This window comes from Erigeron canadensis, chromosome 6 (assembly GCF_010389155.1).
Source record: "Erigeron canadensis isolate Cc75 chromosome 6, C_canadensis_v1, whole genome shotgun sequence".
NCBI classification, from domain to species: Eukaryota; Viridiplantae; Streptophyta; class Magnoliopsida; order Asterales; family Asteraceae; genus Erigeron; species Erigeron canadensis.
Window position 1 is genome coordinate 11,523,156 of NC_057766.1, and position 22,177 is coordinate 11,545,332.

A 22,177-nucleotide genomic window follows, 5' to 3' on the forward strand; every position below is an offset into this window, starting at 1 on the left:
GAGAATGTATTAAAAATTAATTTTAAAAATAGAAAGTTAAAAAGAGGAGATGAGTGGTTTGTTTTATAATGGAATATATATAATTAAATTTGGACATGTGTATGTTACAAGTAAACACAAAACATTACATTTTAAAAATATTATAATAATAAATATTTCTTTAAGTTTTATATAGATTAAAGAGATAATTGCAGAAAATAGAAAACACATTTTGACTAATTTATGAAAATGGCAGTGACCTTTAAAAGTTTTACTTTTTAGAAATGAACTTTCATTTATTCCCGAAAATAATAACATTTGACACGCATACATGATCACATGAACATTTTTGATGACGTGACATCTTTTAGTGACGTCACATACTTTATAACTACAGAATATAGAAAGGACATTTCGACCAATTTACAAAAATAGCAATGACTTTTAAAAGTTTTACTTTCCAGCAATAAACTCTCATTTATTGTCGGATTACTCCAACACCGATGGCGGCGGTGTTGGAGGTAGAGGTGGTTTCTTCTCGACTTCTTCAACTAATTTAGAAACCGTCAGCGGTAGCTTCAGAAGACATAGATCTAGCTATTCTTTGTCTATCTCGAGATTAAAAATCTCTAAAATTAGATACCAAAACGTCGTTGTTTTAGCCAGAGGGAGATCCTCAAGATGTTCAGGGTGAGACGAAAGTTTTATAGGCCAGATCTGGACCGTTTTAAGAATAATTCATTGACAGATGACATAGATCCAAATAACGGAGGTCCAGAGGTTAGTTCGAACTCGAACAGACCGCCGACGGTTTTTAAATTAGTTGCAGAAATCGAGAAGAAACTACCACTACCTCCAATACCGCTGCCGTTGGTGTTGGAGTAATCCGACAATAAATGAGAGTTTATTGCTAAAAAGTAAATTTCATAGGTCATTGTTATTTTCGTAAATTGGTCGAAATGTCTTTTCTATTTTCTGTATTTATAAAGTATGTCACGTCACTAAAAGATGCCACGTCACTAAAAGATGTCATGTCATCAAAAAATGTCCATGTCATCATGTACATGTATCAAATGTTAATATTTTCATGAATAAATGAAAGTTCATTTCTAAAAAGTAAAAATTTTAAAGGTCACTACTATTTTCATTAATTGGTCGAAAAGTACTTTTTATTTTATGCAGTTATCCCTAGATTAAACGAATATTTGGGCAATTCAATTATCATCAGTAATAATACACTATAATCTTGATTACAAAATTTTTTTTTTTTTTTTTTGATAAAGTTGATTACAAAATAAGTAATCATATACTCGTAATATAAAGAGATAATATCTATCTTTCATTAATTATGATTTTAATCCGTGAAATTTAATATTTGTTCACACTATAACTTTGGTCAAAAAATCAACGATTTATAAAAATTGTTTTTTATTCATTTATGTAATAGGTTAGGTGTTATAAATATTTTTGCTTTTGACATTATCTTTAATCTATTCGTAACATATGACTTGTCATATGATGCTATTTATGTGAATAAAATACAAAATGGTTTTCCAAAAATAAAACGTTTGTAGAACATTATTAATTACTGAACAAATAAAAGAAAGGATCCCCAAAAAGAAAAAAAAAATTTATAAGACATCATTAATTATGTGAATTAGACCAAAGTATTGGAGGTCGAAGGTCCAGTAAATTGTTAATAAAAATTATCTTCAACACGTTTGAATTTACACTAACTTTAAAAAAAAACATATTTATACTTCTATACTATATTATAATAATTATTATATTTACTTTCATAAAAATGTTAGATATAAAATTACTAATTCTACCCTAAATAAATTAATTTATATCATTAATTTTTATTTTGTAAATTATCTTCACCATTTCCTTTACATCAATTACATTTATATCAATTATTTATAAAGGTACACCCACCACCAACACCTAAATAAATTAATTTATATCATTAATCATGTGGGTACCATGTTTGTAAATAATAAATAGATTATATGAATTTGGAAACAAAGAAAGGTAGGTGTTTTTATTTTGCATTATCCACACTCTTTATCTCTCTCAACAATATTGATCCATTTATTATCTGAATAAAACATAAAAATAAAAATGGCATCACTCACCTCACTTCTGCTTCCACTCGGCGGTAATACATTGTGCTTTATATATATATATATATATATATATTAGTATTATTATTTTTGAATTTTCCTATTGTTTTTATGATTAGTTTACCAGTTAGTTTGTCAATTTCCCAACTGGAAATTAATGAGTTGAAAAATTATAGTATCTTAAAAAGTTGTATTATATGAAAATGGAAGATTTAAATGACCATTTGAGGAATGGATATATAGATGGAATGCATCCCCGGTTAGGCCGCTACATCATGATTCGTCGTTCCGGCAACCTTAACTAGGAAGTAAACTCCCAATGTCGTCTTCCACGGGTTTTGGGTCCCAAATACCGTCTTCGACGGTGTATGGGGAGGTTGAGACGTAGCCAGCCTTACCCCTACCAAATGTAGAGAGACTGCTTCCAAGTTCTACCAAAGGTAGAAAAGGACCTCCATGAGGATCGAACCCATGACCTTTGTCTCCAGAGACAAGGGCTCCAACCACTGATCAACCTTAACTAGGAAAACCCTCCTAAAACAAACAAACAATCAGTTGAAATACATCATTCAGCGAAATCATATCGAGTCAACTTTGCTCACCTGTGCAAATACATGGGTTTGGTCGGGTTAATCGGGCTTGGGCGACACAAGAAACTCGTTTAATAAATGGGTTGGGTTGTTATATGTTATTTTGATGCAATAACATTGAATGTGTATATTCAAAATATTCTGAGTCCCATCTTATATTATCTATCTTGTACTTTTTGATTCTAGTCTGGGTCATCAAGTTGTCACGACTCACAAGTAACCTGGTTAACTAGTAAATTGGATGTGTCAGTGGTTTCATTTTCGACACGACTAAACTGGGTTCAGCACGCCAAACCTGCCAACTCAAACACAAAATAAATTTGCAACTCTGAAGTCTGAACCTTCTTAAGCACAATTCAAACTCTGAAGTCTGAACCTTCTTAAGCATTACCCTATCATAGGGGCCTATGTGGTTAAGATGCAAAACTTTTAAGCGGATAAGCAGGATCCTTGTTCAGACTACCCGTGGTCGTTTCCTAGACTTTTCCCTGGCCATCCCTAGATATTTACCTAGAGAAATTGGAATCCGGGTATTTTCTAAGACCTTCTGAAATGCATGAATTTGTTTAACCTAAATCAATTATCTATTCTATAAAGTTCTGCTATAATTGGTAAACATGAAACCAGTGGCATTTGGTCTTAAATCTTTACTCTTTATATTTTAGAAACTCATGTCATAAAATATACACATTACAATTCTGTAAGTGTTGGTTGATGAGTTAAAATCACCTATCAGGCTCTTCTTTTGCTGGGAATTTAACCAACAATCATCAAATAACTAGAGTGAAAACAAGAAGAGTGGCAACACGATATATGACTTTAAGAATCAGAATGAAAGCTTCACAACATATTGGTGACGAGGATGAATTGACGTTAATTAAGCGAAGGGATGTGTTTGGATTAACTTTGAGTTTTTCGAGCCTCTTAATTCACTCGTTAAATGCGGAGGCAGCTGGCTTGCCACCTCAGGAGGTACCAAGACTATGTGACGATTCTTGCGAGAAAGAGCTTGAAAATGTATGGTGAGATTGCATGTATCCCTTAACTTGATAATCAACATTTAAAACATATCGTTGTTTTTGAAAACTTTTGAGCGTTGGGTAATGTGTGTATCAAAATTTTGTCCATTTTTCATCTGTTCTGCTTATCTAGATAATGTTGGTAAATTCCAAGAATGCATTAATGCAATATGAAATTGGAACTATTGGATATTGATGATGCTGGCATAATGAAAATGTTAGCTCCAATTGTATGAAGTATAATCATTTGAGCTTCGAATAAGTAGTTCATCTACTAAATTTTTATGCTTATATATGTTGTATGAAATGTACTAATGTACACATGTTTCTCAACTTATGAAGGTACCTATGGTGACCACAGAATCTGGTCTACAATATAAGGATATAAAAGTGGGATCTGGCCCTACACCTCCTATTGGTTATCAGGTATGATGCCTACATTGAAAGCCAAAAAGAATCTGGTCAGTATGCATTATTGCATTTGGGGGAATAATTTATTGATGGCTTTCCTTGTATTTATGCATAGTTGTGTTGTATATCAGGATTAGTAATATGACAAACTAATAATTTATCATAACTGTTCTTTTCTTGTTAGATCTTGATTTTTGTAGATTATTGGTCTTAGTTAATGTTGGCTAGTTTGACTTCATCATTTGGCCTTTGCTCATAAGATGTCTGTTACTATGTTCATGTTCATTATTACAGGTAGCTGCAAATTATGTAGCAATGGTTCCATCAGGACAAGTATTTGATAGGTTTGATGCTTAGCCCTTGTTTATTCATACCCCTGTGACTACATGTATCATCTAGTATAATGAGCATAGTTACAGCACCAAGTTTATAATAATACCATTAAGACAGTCACTACCATCTACTCAACCATTTTTATTTTCGGTAACTTTCAGCTCATTGGAAAAGCGTCAAGTTTACATTTTTCGTGTCGGATCAGGTCAGGTAAGCCCTTCTACATCCTTTGGTGAACATATTTGTTGAGATCAGCTGGCATAGCATGTATGAGAATGTTTTTTGGAGATCGCATAGTGGATGGGTTGGGTAATGGTTGTCAGGTCGAAGCAGTTACATTATTATTCGGGTTGGGATGACCTGCAAACACTTTTTACACATTTCCTTTTTTCTTTTTTTGAACAGCAATCTATCCTACTTCTACGCCTAAACTATGGAGAATGGGTCTCAAACCCAGGTGGATCCTCCCAAGGTCAAAGACCTTACCGATGGGCCACCAACCCCATTCGCTAACACATTTCATTTTAAGATAAATATAGTTGATTAGATCCTTTGGAATGAGATATAAATGTATCACGCGAAGTTGCTTCTCAATATAAATATTAGATATCATATTCTTTTGTGTATTTCCTGATTTAGCTCTTTGTATAAACACCTTAACTGAAATGATTGAAATAGGTTGTGAAAGGACTAGATGAAGGGATTTTAAGCATGAAAGTTGGAGGAAAGCGCCGGTTATATGTTCCAGGATCTGTAAGCTTTTCAACCTCATGTTTTCCCTTTTTTAGTTAAACAGCATATAACCATCCATGTCGCTCTCTATCTAAACCTAGCATACCAGCTTGTGATAATACTTTGATTTTTCTCTCGACCCACACAGAACACAGCAGGTTGTCTTTAACAATTATGCATTCTCATCTGTCCCTAGAATGAGTCCAATGTTGACTTTTGAGGGTCAAATTTGTAACTCTAAAGCTGACAATTCCTATTTTCCTTTTGTGGACATGGATGTACTAACCATATTAGAAAATCAACATATTCAATTATGGTGACAAAAGTTGAAAAGATGTATATGAAAACTAATACTTCAATTAGACCGCCATTAAATATTCTTGATCCCTAAATTTGTAACTTTATGGGAGGTTGTAGTAAATTCAGAAGAGGTGCTCTAGATGTTTCCCCACAGCATAGATTGCTTCTACTTCTCGAAACGATTAGCCGAGCTCAACTTGATCTGACCTTTAGTAGCTCACACAGAATCTTATTACGTGTTTCTCTGCCTATGTCATGTCCCATGACAGATTATAGATACATGGTCCAAAATTTCTATGTTTGACAAGATGGGCACGTGGGGTGGATTGGGTAAATAGTCAAAATTGTTTTCGGGTTGACCCGGGAACATATTTTTTGGTGGTCATTAATAAATATTTAACACATTACTTCTGATTACAATGATAGTGTAAATCTTTGGCCAATATGGGATTAGCCCACTTGGTAGAGGTGACGTCCAGGGTTCAATCCCTGGCATGAAGTAGTTTAGGATTATTTGGGGTAGTTTAGGAGTAAAGTAGATTTGCCATTCAAAATAATATAACTAAAATTTTGAATTGTAGCTTTTAGGAAATTGTTTTCATAAAAAGTACACTATGGGAAGACTTCAATCTGATTTGTTGATTTTATTTGTACACCTAACTTAATTTATTCTATTTGACCTGTCTGAGATCTAAAAAATCCAAAATGTGTCAAATGTCGCCATAGTTATCTAAGGCGTGAGGCGCACTCGATGCGCAAAAGCCTCGCGTGAGCCTGGAAAAATAAAAGGCTCACTTAAGTAAATATAACTAAAATATTTACATATAATGAAAGTTAATAATAAAAGAAAACAAAAACTCTTTCAAAAACCAAATACCATAAAAAAACACCCATAAATTATTTAACGGGAAACTTAAAACCAAGGTGTTTATAACTTGAAAACGAAAAACACTTGAACCAAGTTGTTCATAAATCAAAAAATAAAAAACTCCAAACCAAATTGTTAATAAATTGGAAACAAAAAACTTCTAACCACATTGTTCATAACTTGAAAACCAAACTCAATGTTTCATTGTGCAATTAATGCACCTCGCTTGCTAAAAAAAGAAAAAAACATGATTTATATCAATGTTGAAGGTAATTTCTAAAGATCAGGTTAACTCCTTGTACCTGGGAATATGAACGTGCGCTTAGTGTTTCAATTCACAATTAATGCGCTTCGCCATAAATTTGCGCCTAGACCGGCCAGGCACTCGCTTTTAACAACTATGAATGTACCCTCTCTAACTATTTCTTTTGCACATGCCCTGTGGTTCAGTTAGCAATTAATTCCTTGTGTCTCAACCTTTTTCGACAATGCTTTATACTATATAGTAAGATATGTATATGTTGTATGTCATTTATGTTCTTAACCAATGGTAGTAAAATTATTGAGACAAGTTAATAAGATATGACCAATAGTTGAATATATAGGGATTATACAAATAATTTTCATTCTGGTAATAACCTGAGATTCAAAGGTATTAGGCTAGTGTATTGCCTTGGGTTTGGGGTGATGCATGATTGTATGCTGCTAGTAAATTAGACTATCGAGCCTGGTGAATGGTATATGACCAAGTGTAAAAAATCACAAGATCACGCATAATGTGATCCTGAGATAATTTATCCCATTCCAAAACGGAGATTAAATGAGTTCCCAAAATGATCGCTTCAGTGGCATAGAATGAAATGTTTGGGCTCTAGCTAGCAGCAAGGCAAAGGATGCTATGTGAAAGAAGTTTAGGTAACGGGTCAAAGCATGTGATTTCTTGAACTATTCAGGATGGGTCAGACACTAAGACTGAGTCGGTCCGACCTGTAAACATGTACTTATTAACTTTGATACACAATTAATGCACTAAATGTGGCTTAAAAACTACATTTTTACACTGATGACGTGATTATTGAGATAAAAGAATTAAGGTGGTCTCAGCATTCTGAATACATTTTGGGTAAGTTCTTGCCCACTTGACCCTTATTCATGTTAACTAATTTTTCACCCTTTGGACACATTAGAGGCTACTTGTACCCAAATTGATCTGTTTCTCCATATGTGTGTCGAAATTTCCACCTCCAATGCTATCGTTTCTTAGAAGCCTCAGCTTCAATGGTTCACATTTTGATCATGGTATCATTACATTTTCATAATCTTGTATGTTATATAACTAATCAACAACTCTTGTGTTCCTGTAGCTGGCATTTCCAAAAGGTCTAACTTCAGCTCCAGGACGACCAAGAGTGGCTCCAAATAGTCCTATCATTTTTGATGTGAGTTTGGAGTACATACCAGGACTTGATGATGAAGAAGAGTAGATAACTGTGGTATATCAACTACAAGTTTATAGCTCAAAGTCTATGAGAATACTTCCTCATTCCGCAAAGGAAGTAGTCATTTTTTAGAATATTTTTTTTCTAGAATGGTGACAAATTTGACATTCCTAAATCACCCTGTGTTTATTGAAGGTATGATAAAGTCATTTTGTTAAATTGTATTTAACCAATCTTGAAAGTATAAATTATACTTTTTTGAAGTTTTACAGTAAGCTAACCATTGGGTAATAGCCCAGTGACAACCAGTCGCCACTTTCCAGGGGAGTTCTTGGGTTCAAGTCTTGCCAAAGGCAAACTTGAGATAATCAGGGGATTATTAAGTAGTTGAGAATCACTTGGACACTAGCCTGGTTGGGATATTAGTGGGTACCAAATGGTACATGGAATCAGGGGGTTTCCATCCAATTACCTTTTTTCAAGTAAGCTTTATCTTTTGGGTTGAGAGGAGTATGTATTTATGTATGCATATTTTATCGGATAAATTTATCATAATTTAGTTGTATAAAAAAATAAGGTATTTTAATTCCATATGATGTATCAGATACGAGATCAGATGATACTCGGGTGTAATGATTATTTGCTGCATCACTTTTCACTTTACAGTGTTGGTATTTACACTTCTCTGATCTGCCTACGTTTCATGCTTACCAGTTGATCTCCAAGCTAATATATAAGCAGGATCGTTGAAGCTTAAAATTGGTATTTGTACTTGCTACGACTGGTGTACTTGTTATAGGTGTTTGCAAGTAAAAACATGAACATGTTTGGTTATATAAAATGAATGAGCAAATGAGACAAGACGAGTTTCAGAGGGGGTAAGTTCAGTTGAACTTTGATGAGTGTTGCTGGTACTCAACTAATTGCATATATATGTATTTATATCATATATCATTTTTACTGTATGTGATACAAATGATCATTCTCTTATGGTAGTCCACCCACATCAGTGGAACATCTATGTTCAAAAAAATATCAGTGGAACATCCTCAATGTAGAAAATATATTTCCAGGTGTTGCTTCTTGCAACATCCTTAAAAGCCTTATACTTCAGGACTCCAGGTCAAATGCAAACGGAACTTTATGTAATAGATATAACTGGTGTTGAAATTTGTAATTAATATGCAGATATAAGAAAAAACTTTCTACAGCAAATACTAATGAGGGTAAGTATGATTTGTTTTTGGTTCGAGATAGCAATACAGTGCAACTCTATAGCAACTTGTAATATGTTAGGTTTGCTGTGTTTCATATTATACAATTTATATTACATGTCTAAAATCTGCACGGGTCAGTTTGTCTCCACACCCAGATAAAATGAGGGTTGAAGGTTAAGACTTGGTAATTTGGTACTATCTACGACTGCTGTACTTGATTAAAGTGTTTGGGAGTGAACATGTAATGAGCAGACGTCTTCACGGATTGTGTTTTGAGTTGAATATATTATTTTTAAATATTTGATCAATGTTTTGGTACCCCAGAATCCAAAAAGTCCCAACTACATTTAGGCATTTAGCTAATCATGTCATCATACTTGTTATTTGTGATACAAACTAATTACAGTGTTACTGGTAGTCAACTTATTACAAGCTATCTGGCAACGATAGGCCCACTCTTTCTTGGAGGATCAAATTCAACTTATTCAAATGCTAACTCTTTGTATCTATATAGAGATTCATTGTTCCATATAAACATGTATATATAAACCGAAATTTTGTTACATAGTTCCGCCCATGGGCCCACTCTCATGTAAGATCTTCTGGACAGTTTCACTAGTTACATTGAAGTGGTTACGGTCGCAACAAATTCAAATATGCTAAACTAGGGATGAGCAAGATTACCGAAATACCAAAACCAAACCGGTACCGTACCTAGGGATTCGGTTTCGGTATCATTTTTAGATATTTTGTGAAATCGGTTTCGGTACTAATCGGTTCGGTACCGGTTCATTACGGGGAAACCGAGTAGTAGTACCGATTTTAATTATTTCATGTTCCTCTGCAACTATTTCACATTCTGCTGCAAGTTTCCATTTTCTTTTTCGAACTATATTTATGTTCTCGTGCAACTACATTCATGTTATCTTTATGGACTTACATATTGATATTTAACCAATTACTCTTTGAAGTTGCCACTTATTAAAAAACTCTAAGATACAGATAAATACTTGCATATGAATAATCTTGATGTTCAAATGATCACATGAGCAAGTTTTTATCCAATTCTTAATGATTTTCATCTTACACATGCTTTACTGTCTATATATAGATTATATATACATACGTAGTTACATACACGTAAATCAGATTCTTTTTATGGCAAATTCGGTACAAAGAGGTATGGAGCCCAAAATTTTAGTACCGTACTGGTACCGGTACCAAGAGCTTGGTATGGTATTTAGTAAAAGGTTTCAGGGGTATTCGGTTTCGGTACTTTCAGTATCGGTACCATACCGATACCATCCCTATACTAAATAATGGGTTAAGACGGTGAACTTCGAAATTCGAATTGGTCAACAATTGGCCAGGTGTGACAACGTAAGAACTAGACTAGAGTTAACAAACAATTTCTAAGGGAAATGATATATCTTTCTAAAATCATTTTAAAACCATACGGACGGTGGTGACTTATGAATTCCACCTATTCTCGTTTTTAATCTTGTACCTTGAGTATCATCGTCTTATGATTAAAAGGATTTTTAGTCTATATGATTATGAAAATGAGATATGAACAAACCAAAAACCTAATAAACCAACATTAACAAATTATAAGAACTATAAAATCACATAGTTACAGAAATGATATTACAAATACTCGTCTCCCAAATGATGTATGCAGGATGTTCTGTTTGGAGCTTATCTGCATTCTTTTAATAAACCTCCTTTTTAGATATAGATAATAGTAGAAAAAGCATCAGCCTCCCAGAGTAAGATAAACATTAGTAACAACACCAAGAGCATAAACACCAAAAACAGTTCCAACAACATTCATCCCAACTCTCCCAACCATTCCAAATCCAACAACCCCAACAGGAACAACCTTAACCAACACATCTTTCTCAACATTCCCAACAATTATATCTGCAAACAAACTCACTGCAAACTCCTCAAACTCTTCCTCTCCAACAATCACAATACTGTCATCATCATGATGTATTTTTTGAAGGGATTTATGGATTTGTGAATGGGTGGGTGGGGCAGTGACCCATTTGTTGATTAGAGGGATGTGGGTGGTATCATTTGTGAGAATAGTGTAAAGATTGTTGGATGCTGATGGGATTTGGTAAAGTGGGATACCTTGGAATGTTTGTTGCGCCAGTGTTATGGATTGTTGGTATACTGTTTTGCATGCTGTCGTGAATTCTGTTGAATTTTTTAGGTTATTCGTGACCCGTTTCGATGAAAATTGACCCATCCCCCTTTTTTGTATCTTAAAGATACACTCGAGTTTTATGTGTATAAAGTTGTGTTCGGTCGATGCGTTGACCGTTATAAACTATTTTTGTGTTTTTGAACGACTAATTTATTAAAACATGTATGAAGAAACTAGCAAAATAACGAAGAAATAAAAAGTAAATTACACGAATAAAATTCAGGACTTTTGAAACTCACTCCTCACCAATAATCCATCTTTGTAAATATGGAGAATGAAACTCGAACATACGGCAATTTTAAAAGAAAAAGTCAACAACTTTAGAAATAGCTCACGAAACCCAACAAGATAAGTAAAAAGTTTCATAAATCCAAAACACAAATAAGTATAGTTTCAAAATACAGTTTGGTCCTACCGGTTCAATCGTTGAACGTTTAGACACTTTGCTAGGATCTAAAATACATATAAAAATGGAACACTAGCAAGAAGAACGTGTTTGTCGCAGTTCATTTGCGTTAATCCATTTGTATGAATATGACAACGAATTAAATTATTAATCAAAATTTTTAATTGCCCCATGAATGGGGTGTCTTTGGATGCCCTTAGCCCTTGAATATCCTTTATCGATGAATCATGTTCAAAACTAAAGATTTTTTGAATAATACCCTTAACTAAGGGCATGCCCTTATTTGTTATTACTTAATATATTTTTGTTTTTAGTTGGAGTTAAAAGAATATGTACTGATATATAAGGATGTTTTTATGGTTGGAGATAAAGTTATAGAATTTGAAAGATTTATAAGGATGTCTAAAGATTTTAAGGATTTGTAAAAATATGATATAGCAGCTGAAAAATGCCTAATGGCATTCTTAACATTGAAGATATGCTTATGATACGGTATGAAGACAACCAATTGATTTATGAGTTGTTTTGTTTTATTTCCATAAGGAAACAAACTCCCAAACTTGAAAGGCTATCAAAAACAAGATGTCATGATGTGCTAATTTATTCTTCATTATACATTCAAATTGGCAAATCGAAGGCGATAAGATAACACCCTTTTGGGGAAAAGCAAACCTTGAGAAGATTCGACTATCCAACAAAATAATTTAACTTGTAAAGGGGTACAATTGTTTCTAAGAGAATTCAAAAGATACATTATTTATAGGATTTGTAGCTACCATTTGAGACTATTTGAGCAGTAACCTCATTGAAGCTATAGAATGTCCGAACTCAGCATGGCTCGAAACCATAAAATGTTATTTCGAGAGGACAAATTAAAACAATATCAATCAATACTCTTAATATAAGAAAAAGTTACTCATACATTGTATCAAAATTAGGATAGAGGTAGCTGCCTACATTGTCCCTGAGTTAGATCCACCAAGTGTTATATAAATGGCATTGGAGATACCACTCGTTTCCCGACGCGTTGTGGGTTAGAATCATTAATCAACTTCATCACCATGTTCCTCATAAATATATAAATGGCATGCATACTAAACGATCTGGTCCTTGGAATAATATTATGAGGATAATTGCTCAGCTTGATAGGGAAGAAAATGCTCCTCTAAATTCGATCAAGAGAAAAATAGGAGATGGGAGATCTGCGATATTTTGGCATGATAACTAGCATGATGAGTCAACCTTAGCTAACTCCTACCCCCGTTTGTATGCCTTGGAGAATGAAAAACACGCCAACATCAGAGATAGATGGAATGGTGTGGGAAGTAATTGGAATTGGAGTAGAAGCATAAGGGGTGGAGTTGAGGAAAATCAATTTCAGAAATTTTAGATCTTATAAAAACCGTGACCATAGTCGAGACTAAGGACACTTGGGTTTGGCATTATGGCATAAAGAAATTCGAAGCCAAATTGTTAAGATAACTCTCCCTACTCATTCCATTCCTACTAGATGGACTAAGACGGTACCGCGTAACGTGAATATCCACATCTGGAGCTGATGAAGAATAGATTGCCAACAAGGGTGAATATGTGGTTTCGTGGTATACATAATAATACTCTTACTTGTCTTAGTTGCTCAAATGGCATTGAAACCCTCCACCATTTAATGGTCGATTGTATTATTGCAAAAAAGGTTTGGATGTCAACTCTAAAATGGCATGACATAGATATCCCTTTTTTACTTGATTTTGCTGACATTGTTAAGTTTGTGGGAGACATGAAGCTGCAAAGTAAAGCTAAAAAGATCATCCTCACTATTGTTTAAACTTTGTGGTGGGTTCTTTGGCAATATCGAAATGATTTAGTTTTTAAAGGCACAAAAGATAGAAATGCAGGTATCAAGGATAATATTATTAGTTATTCCCATATGTGGTATAACAATAGATGTAAGTATGGATGTGCACGAGTCGAAACCCGGCCCGACCCGCCACTCTTGAAAGCATGAAAACGTGATCCGTGACCCAACCCGTGAAGGTTCGGGCGGGTCACGGTTTTCCTTCATAATTTTTCGGTTTTTGCCTTCACCCGATCCGGCCCCGCCCGGCCTATCCAACCCGTAACCCGTGAATGCACTAAAAACGTGACCCGTGACCCGGCCTGTTTGGGTTTCGGACGGGTTGGTTCGGGTCGGACGCGGGTCTTTTGCTCATCCCTAGATGTAAGCACTCCAAAATTCGGTGGAATGAGTGGATCAGAAATCCCCTACTCTACATTTAGTATCATGGATCGGTTGAGAGTTTAGATTGTGTATAGTCTTTTATTTCTAGACAATTGTTGTATTCGTTGGCCATTAGTATCCTATTAATGGTATTTTTTTGTTGTTAATATAATATACATCTTTGTTGTTAAAAAAAAAAAACTCCCATACATCAATCACGAATATAATGGGGCAGCCATTCTTAACTTCTTTTTAATAAGAATTAGTTACTCAACCCGGATTCACCCCAGACATGTTTATTAAAAAACTTAAATTATAAAATATATTATAAAAAGTTATGTCATGTTTGTTCTTAAAACGTTATAACTTGATATAAATTTAATAATCAACTAACACAATAATTATATATAGTTAATAAATCAACTAAATAAAAAAAGACTTTTTATTTGTAATATTATATAAAAGAGAATTTTTATTCTTTAAATAAATGATTAATATTTTTATTAACCATGTAAAGGGTTATTTTTATTTTATTTATACTAGCATGGTACCCGCGCGATGCGACGGTAGCCATGACGGTGACGGTGTGATGGTTGGGCAACGGTTGGTGTTGGAGCGACGTTGAGTTGTGTATCTAATTGATGTAAAATGTTAATGGACATATTTTAAAACATAAAGGATTGATAGTGTAATTTAATCATTAATGTTAAGGAAGTAGTGTGTGTGAAAGTATTTTTAAGGGGTTCCAAGTGAAAATATTACATATTTTCAACATTACCAAAAATAAAAAGGGTTATTCTTCTTATAATATAGTATAGATATGACATTATAACTAAATAAAAATGTTTTTTAAAGTGAAATATGGATTTAACACATTAAAAATTTTCTAAAAATACTTATAAGAAATAATCTTTTTTATTTATATATGAAAATTATGATTTTCAGTAGTATAAAAAACAAAGCACTCTCCATTGCTTTACTCTCACCTACTATACATGTTCAAAATCATAGTGCAATTTGTTAGTCCTATACCCGTAGACCATTACGAGCATAGTACCTGCGCGTTGCGGCGGTGGAGAAAGAGAACAGCGGCGGAGGATTATAGAAAGTCGATGATAATGTGTAATGATTAAAAAGAATGGGGAAATGAGGGTATTTAAGGGTTTTATATTTAAGTAAGGGTATTTTCGGAAGAAAAAAAGTGCTGAATTTTAAGAAATCCAATACTCTTTATAAGGGAATATAGATATGTCAATAATGATCGATCGAGTAAGTTCATTGAAACTGTACATATTTAACTGATCAAATTTTAATGAACAATACACAAATAATCTTTTAAGTAAAACAAAATTGAATGTAATACAATAATTTGACTTAAGCATACAATATAAGTAAAGTAATAATAGAGAACAATTTTTTTTAATTTTCAAAAAAAGTAAGTAACTGTTCAGTGTCGCCTTCTGCGGGTTTTGAGCCCCAATACCTCGACGGTGTATGGGGGAGGTTAAGATGTAGGCAGACCTTACCTCTACCTAAGTAGAGATGCTGCTTCTAGTTTCTACCTAAATGGTAGAAAAGACCCTCCAACCTTTGCATAGGATGAGGATCGAACCCATGACTTCTGTCTCCAGAGGCAAGGGTGTTTACCACTGATCCAACCATGTTGTTTTTTTTTTTTTTTATAATTTTCAAACTTATCTTAATTATCTATATTACTATATAAAAATTATACACTCATGTTAAAATGTTAAAGAAAAAAGATGCAAAATGACCATTTTTCCTTTAATGAATTAATTTACAGTACATCATTAGTCTCTTATCTTCTACTATATATATACACCACTCATTTAGATCAATTATATTTACATCAATTACCACCATCACTCGCCGTTAGCACCATCGCCATTCGACGCAATCACCACTCATTGCCGACACCTCTAGATTGCCGTCGCAGCTATCACCGCCGCATCGCGCGAGTATCATTTTTAGTAATGAGCAAACTAAATTGCTGTTGATGATCAATTCGATCTAACAACTTGAAATGATTACTGTGTTATAATAAATATTTTGAATTGTGAAATATATATATATACATTGTGTTTATTAATAAGGTCCTTGACTTTTCTTCATTATTCATTGTATTAATAAAATAAAAAAACTAGAATATAATTGTCATTATATATTATGTATATATATTAAAAACAAATTCTTGGTTTTCGTGCAAACTACGGTAACTATGTTTTTTTTTCCCACATATATCTTTTTCCACTTTTTTGGTTTTTTTTTTGGTAGTCCCCACCTATATCTTCTTCCACTTTTTGGGTTTTTAAATGTTTGTCCATACCCATCTCTCTTTTTAAATTTTTGGGGTTTATAAGTTTTTTTTAAAGTTTTTATCTTAAAAATAAGGGTAATGGAGGGAATCCTAGCCTCGGTACCACAATTGAATATCTATCAACTCACCACGTATGAGTCATATGATGCCGGTACAATACACCCATCCTAATCCTTGCATAACAACGTGTAAAGAATAGTATACTTATTATTCTTTTTATATTCAGCACATAAGTTTCAATCTTTACACTTTTAACACTAAACTATAATACTTTTTAGTAAATAATAGTATACTTTTTATTCTTTTTATTTTCACTACATAAGCTTCAATCTTTACATTTTTAACACTAAACTATAATACTTTTTAATAAAGAATAGTATACTTTCTATTCTTTTTATCTTCACCACAAAAGTTTCAATCTTTACACTTTTAGCTTTTTATTCTTTTTGTTTTCACCACATAAGTTTCAATCTTTATACTTTTAGCACTAAACTAAAATACTTTTTAGTAAAAAATAGTATACTTTTTATTATATTTATTTTCACTATAAAAGTTTCAAACTTTACACTTTTAGCACTAAAATATAATGCTTTTTAGTAAACTTTTTATTCTTTCTATTTTCACCACAATATTTTAACTATTTACACTTTAGCACTAAACTTTCATACTTTTTTTATTTTTTTTTTTATTTTAAAGTTCAGAAAACGTGTAAAGATTAATATTTTTTATTTTCACCACAATAGTTTCACTCTTTACACGTTTAGCACTAAAATTTAATATTTTTTAGTAAACTTTTTAATCTTTTTATTTTTATCATAATATTTTAACTTTTTATACTTTTAGTACTAAACTTTCATACATTTTGATAATCTTTTATTTTAATCACAACATTTTAACCTCTTACACTTTAGCAACAAACTATTTAACATATTAATATATACATTAAAAACAGAAATACGGAAATGCGTGTAAAGAATAGTAACGAACCATTTTATTTGTTTGGGCCCATTTTCATTTTCTTAATGGGCTAACTTCATTTTATTTTGGACCCATCTTATATTCTTAATTTTGGGCTTGACAAGTTATGTTTTGATTTTCTAAATTGCTTCTAATTTGTTTACAAAGATCACTAATTTTAATTGCATATTATCATTTTTTAAGTTTGTAATATTTTTAAGATTATCTCATGTTATTACAAGTGAATTATTACATAGTATATATATAGATAACAATAGGGTGTATATTTTGAATATATACACCTAACCATCTCCGAAAAATTTGTTTGCAATACTTATTAGTTTCAATGTTATTTCGGTTGATGTTTTATTATTATAGATTATTTTTGTTTCACTTTCTATTTTCAATGATTTGAAAAGTTAGCTTTAATTATGTTTGTATTATTATGTTTGTATTTTTATTTTAAAGATTCTACTTTTATATTTATTATCTTTTAGAATTTATATAATATATTAATCTGTAATAAAATTTTACTGTTGATTTTTTCTAATTTATAATTGCTTACTCATTAAAAAATGAATATCTACTCAGGTTTTGAGCTATATAATGTTTCTAAAAGCATGTAATAATTTTTATACAATAAAAGAACACAATAAATATAATATCTCCCGAGACAATGCCCAGGTAACGTATCTCGTTTATATTAGAAGAGCTTACACACTTTGGACTCCTCCTAGTCCCTATTACTCTATTAGTAGTAAAAAAATTTCCAGTGTAATGTAGTGCTTAATGACTTGATCAATAAAGAAAGTGCCACCAGACTATTGTCCTACTCCCTGATGCTCCTCACCTGTACCCTTTGATACCCTCGAAAAGCTCCTCTTCTAAACACATAAATACGAGTAATACATCTTCGCTTTGTTTACTTTCATCTTGTAATATTTCGCATTCAATCATGGCTGCTGCTGCTGCTGCACATTTGGGTGTTGTATCTCATCAGGTATTAATTAGTAATAAAAATTCCATCTTTTCTTTTTGGAATTACAGTTTTTTTTTTTTTTAATTTATATTAACAGGGTTCCTCAACACATCTCAACAGCAATGATTCTTCTTTTCTTCATAAATCATTTATCAAGGTATCTTCCATTTTACTTGCATTTAATTTAACAAGCCTTTTTATATCTTAGTTTTGTTATATAATTCAGAAAAATACATATATCATTGGCTAATGGGGTTAAAGAATTGACCATTTTTTTCATGATAATTTTTGTTGTCACAGACCCAGAATATTAGCTTTTGTGATAAAACATGGACCTGTTTTTCACAATTGGAGCTAAAATCAAAGACTACACCATCAAGATATCAATCCATAGTTTCAATGTCCGTGCCACAAACTGTAAATGAAGCTAAAGTTACAGTTTCACCAATAGATTTTGAAGATGCAAAAGAACCCCCCCTTAACTTACACAAGCCGAAAGAGCCGTATACCGCAACCATTGTCTCTGTTGAAAGGCTTGTGGGCCCAAAAGCTCCCGGAGAGACTTGCCATATTGTAATTGATCATGGTGGCAATGTTCCATACTGGGAGGGTCAAAGTTATGGTATTATTCCACCGGTAAGTCAAATTGTTAGCTTAGTGTATCATTTCTAGATATACAGATATTTTTACCCCTGTTATACTTGCCACTATATTGCAATTTCATATGGTCTTTTCGGAGATGTGACAATAATCGACGAGTTTGGCAGGTTGGATAATGGATCAAAACATGCAACTCTTTTGTACATGTCATTATGGGTCAGGCCGTCAGGGTTGGGTCGGAGGTTGACTTGAAACACATTTTGAACAAATATCGGTATTTGGTACATAAGTAGTGTGTGAACTTTGATTATAAGTATATTTTTGTATTTAATAATGATTTGTTTTTGTTTTGCATAAAATACACTTTAGTCCAATTCCCGTTAAACATTTTCAAATGTTCGAAATTGCCACCTCTAGTTGTTAACTTAGGACTTTAATGTGCTATTTAAAGACACAACTTAGCAAGGAAGTTATAAGTAGAATGCTTGAAAATCGAAATTACTTGTATAGAAAGTTATGAGATTATGCTGAGGAGGCCGTCTGTTGTATGAATCTACATGATCTGCTATAATTTCTCTTTGTCTTTTTTTTTTTTTTTTTAACCTTTTTGAATATCTCATAATCTCATAACAGGGTGAAAACCCAAAGAAACCTGGTGCTCCACACAATGTTCGCCTTTACTCAATAGCATCCACGAGGTATGGGGACTCTTTTGATGGAAAAACAGCTAGTTTGTGTGTTCGACGGGCAGTTTATTATGACCCCGAGTCAGGAAAAGAAGACCCATCGAAGAATGGTGTATGCAGCAACTTCCTCTGTGACTCAAAACCTGGAGACAAAGTTAAGATAGCTGGTATGTATGTCAAAACTATCAACACCATGTTGGTCGTTAAAAAATGATGAATTTACGCTGTTCTATGTTACCCTGTCTTAATGGCTTGTACTTGTATATGTTTGAAGGGTTGATTTTCAATTACCACATAAACTTATCTTTTTTTATTGATATCTTTCTAGAGGTTGCAAATAGAGAAGGTTGGGTTATGGGCCAGAACAAGCATTTTGATACTGGTCAGATTGGCTTTTTGCCCAAAACACAGTTTGCCTGAACTTCAAACTTTTTTTTTTTAAACGGCATTCTATCTAACTCCTAAGTTATGCGTATACCTGGAAACCAGGACTCTCGAAAAGCCCCTATTAATCCACCCCACAAATGTGGGAAGTGGGACTCGAACGCAGGTGGATTCTCCCAAGGTCAAAGACCTTGCCAATGGGCCACCAACCCCATTAGCTGAGCTTTAATCTTCTTGAAAGTATTAAGCATGTCATATAGAATTTCAGAATGTATCTTTTCACTAACAATTTACCATAATATTTTAAATAAATGATATCAGGAGATTTGTATGCACTATATACAGACTTTTGCAACATTCGGCTTCTTTCCCTTTCAACCATTTTCCCCCCTGTTTAAGTTTAACATATAGGATCTCTTAGAGGTATATCATTAACCCATGTTGACTATTTATTAGTAAACGGGTCAAAATTTACCTTCTAGTATCTTCTCTCTTTTGAATCGTAATTAAATAATGTTTTGCAGGCCCCTCTGGAAAGATTATGCTTTTGCCTGAAGACGATCCAAATGCCACTCACATTATGATTGCTACAGGGACGGGTGTGGCTCCATATAGAGGCTATCTTCGTCGAATGTTCATGGAATCTGTTCCTAAAAAGTTCAATGGTCTTGCTTGGTTGTTCCTGGGGGTGGCTAATAGTGACAGTCTTCTATATGACCAAGAATTCAGCAAATATCTTGCAGACTATCCTGATAATTTCAGGTAAAAGTGGCAAAATGGTGGGTTCGCTACAGGTCAAAATACCCCGCGTTAACTTGAAGCACTTTTGTCCCAAATTCTTTCATAAATAAGTGATTTGTCAAATATGATTACAAAATTTATACCGTTTCAATAATCATCTAGGTGTTTGAATAAAATGATTTAGCACGTTTTTACAGATTACTTTTTTTTAACACTCTTGGTAGTATTTCGACTGGTTTGACTCGTTCCTTTAAGCTAATTTTATTCCTTTCCATCTGGAATAGAACAGGATCTGAATAACCTCATTCGTAATTAAGTTGACCGACATTGCATACCTTTTAACGTTCAGGTATGACCTAGCGCTTAGCAGAGAACAAAAGAGCAAGAATGGAGGCAAGATGTATGTGCAGGATAAAATAGAAGAATACAGTGATGAGATATTTAAATTGCTGGACAATGGAGCCCATATTTATTTCTGTGGGCTTAAAGGAATGATGCCAGGGATCCAAGAGACATTGAAGAGGGTTGCAGTAGAAAGAGGGGAGAGCTGGGAGGATAAACTGTCGCAGCTGAAGAAGAACAAGCAATGGCATGTTGAAGTTTATTGATCAAATAGTTAAGAGATGGGTCATTTCATGATTTGTTGTTTTGCAGGTTTTAGAAATTTGAGAAACTTGTAATCTTATTTGAATAGGTTCACCGGGTTATCCATTTCATATACAAAATAAAGTGCGATAAGCCAATATTTATGGATTTCCTTTGCATTCAACCTGTTGCATATGATAAGTTCCCAGTCAATAGGTAGCTTACTTCTGTGACCGTCGGGCACTAGATAAGATAACCTTCCCAGTCTTTTGTTATACCCATCTGTGCAGTTATTGAGATTTATTGATAATTAAGCAAATGCGATTGTGTCAATGTGTAAAAACGAGTCAGAAAGTTTTCAAAGTGTATTTTACTCTATGCATTTTAACTAATATTTAGTATATCTTATTTTACTGAATCTACTGAAAAACAAAACAAAGATATAAGAAAAGCCGAAGACAAATTGTTAATTGGGCAAGCCGACATGTTTTGATGTGACGTTGTTTCGAATCAATACAGAAGTTACCCGTTTCATCATTAAAATAAGGGAAAAATATATGAAAAGGTAACCTATTTACTTAAAATTCCTAAAAAGAAACATGTTTTGTTTTCGTTTATTTAAAAAATATAGTTTTCATAAAATTCCTAATAAGTGGAAGATTGTTAGTTTTAGACGTCAGTCAGCCGTTAACATCGTTAGTTTGCTTACGTGACATTATTAAAACAACTATTCATCTTCTTCTCCCCCTTTCTACTCCATCCGCCGGCCACCCCCCCCACCGCTGTCTACCACCTCTCCCTCGTCGGAAAACAGATCCGGCAGCCACCACAAACAACCCTCTACGGTTTTCTTCAACTCTAGACTCCAAATACTCCATAACCACCACTGCTCCGCCGTTGCTGCTTCTGTTCGACTTCCAGCCGCCACCACTCGACCTCATAATCTTTTAAAACAAAACCCATTTCTTTTCTCTTTAAAAACCTAATGTTTTCTTTTTTTCCTCTCTATTTTCTTGCCGTCGCAGCCACGTACCGTCGTACCATCACCACCCCACGA

At 33.3% G+C, this 22,177-nt stretch overlaps 3 protein-coding genes across 3 annotated transcripts; 2 read left to right on the forward strand and 1 right to left on the reverse strand.

The window, feature by feature from the left end:
• The first annotated feature begins 2,013 nt into the window (after positions 1-2,013).
• Positions 2,014-8,060, forward strand: LOC122605912 (peptidyl-prolyl cis-trans isomerase FKBP16-3, chloroplastic). Its single transcript, XM_043778872.1, has 7 exons — positions 2,014-2,140; positions 3,432-3,712; positions 4,057-4,140; positions 4,420-4,469; positions 4,620-4,668; positions 5,137-5,211; positions 7,723-8,060. The coding sequence occupies exons 1-7, from the start codon at positions 2,104-2,106 to the stop codon at positions 7,840-7,842; spliced, it is 696 nt and encodes a 231-aa protein (XP_043634807.1). The 5' UTR covers positions 2,014-2,103; the 3' UTR covers positions 7,843-8,060.
• Positions 8,061-10,601: 2,541 nt separating this feature from the next.
• On the reverse strand, positions 10,602-11,346 carry LOC122603397. The gene has a single exon (XM_043776084.1). It carries the CDS (start codon positions 11,269-11,271, stop codon positions 10,771-10,773), a length of 501 nt encoding a protein of 166 aa, XP_043632019.1. The 5' UTR covers positions 11,272-11,346; the 3' UTR covers positions 10,602-10,770.
• A 6,580-nt stretch (positions 11,347-17,926) lies between these two features.
• LOC122603396 (ferredoxin--NADP reductase, root-type isozyme, chloroplastic-like) lies at positions 17,927-21,304 on the forward strand. The gene is made up of 6 exons (XM_043776083.1): positions 17,927-18,145; positions 18,222-18,281; positions 18,425-18,760; positions 19,358-19,577; positions 20,319-20,556; positions 20,885-21,304. Exons 1-6 carry the CDS (start codon positions 18,101-18,103, stop codon positions 21,141-21,143), a joined length of 1,158 nt encoding a protein of 385 aa, XP_043632018.1. The 5' UTR covers positions 17,927-18,100; the 3' UTR covers positions 21,144-21,304.
• Positions 21,305-22,177: the final 873 nt, after the last annotated feature.

What these genes read in the sequence shown, in the direction of transcription:
- LOC122603396 (XM_043776083.1), top strand. Translation starts at nt 18,101, where the DNA reads ATGGCTGCTGCTGCTGCTGCACATTTGGGTGTTGTATCTCATCAG. An exon ending in TTCATAAATCATTTATCAAG is followed by an intron (nt 18,282 to 18,424) that starts GTATCTTCCATT and finishes TTGTTGTCACAG; the next exon opens with ACCCAGAATATTAGCTTTTG. An exon ending in GTTATGGTATTATTCCACCG is followed by an intron (nt 18,761 to 19,357) that starts GTAAGTCAAATT and finishes ATCTCATAACAG; the next exon opens with GGTGAAAACCCAAAGAAACC.
- LOC122605912 (XM_043778872.1), top strand. Translation starts at nt 2,104, where the DNA reads ATGGCATCACTCACCTCACTTCTGCTTCCACTCGGCG. An exon ending in TCAGGACAAGTATTTGATAG is followed by an intron (nt 4,470 to 4,619) that starts GTTTGATGCTTA and finishes GGTAACTTTCAG; the next exon opens with CTCATTGGAAAAGCGTCAAG. An exon ending in GGTTATATGTTCCAGGATCT is followed by an intron (nt 5,212 to 7,722) that starts GTAAGCTTTTCA and finishes GTGTTCCTGTAG; the next exon opens with CTGGCATTTCCAAAAGGTCT.
- LOC122603397 (XM_043776084.1), bottom strand. Translation starts at nt 11,271, where the DNA reads ATGGGTCAATTTTCATCGAAACGGGTCACGAATAACCTAAAAAATTCA.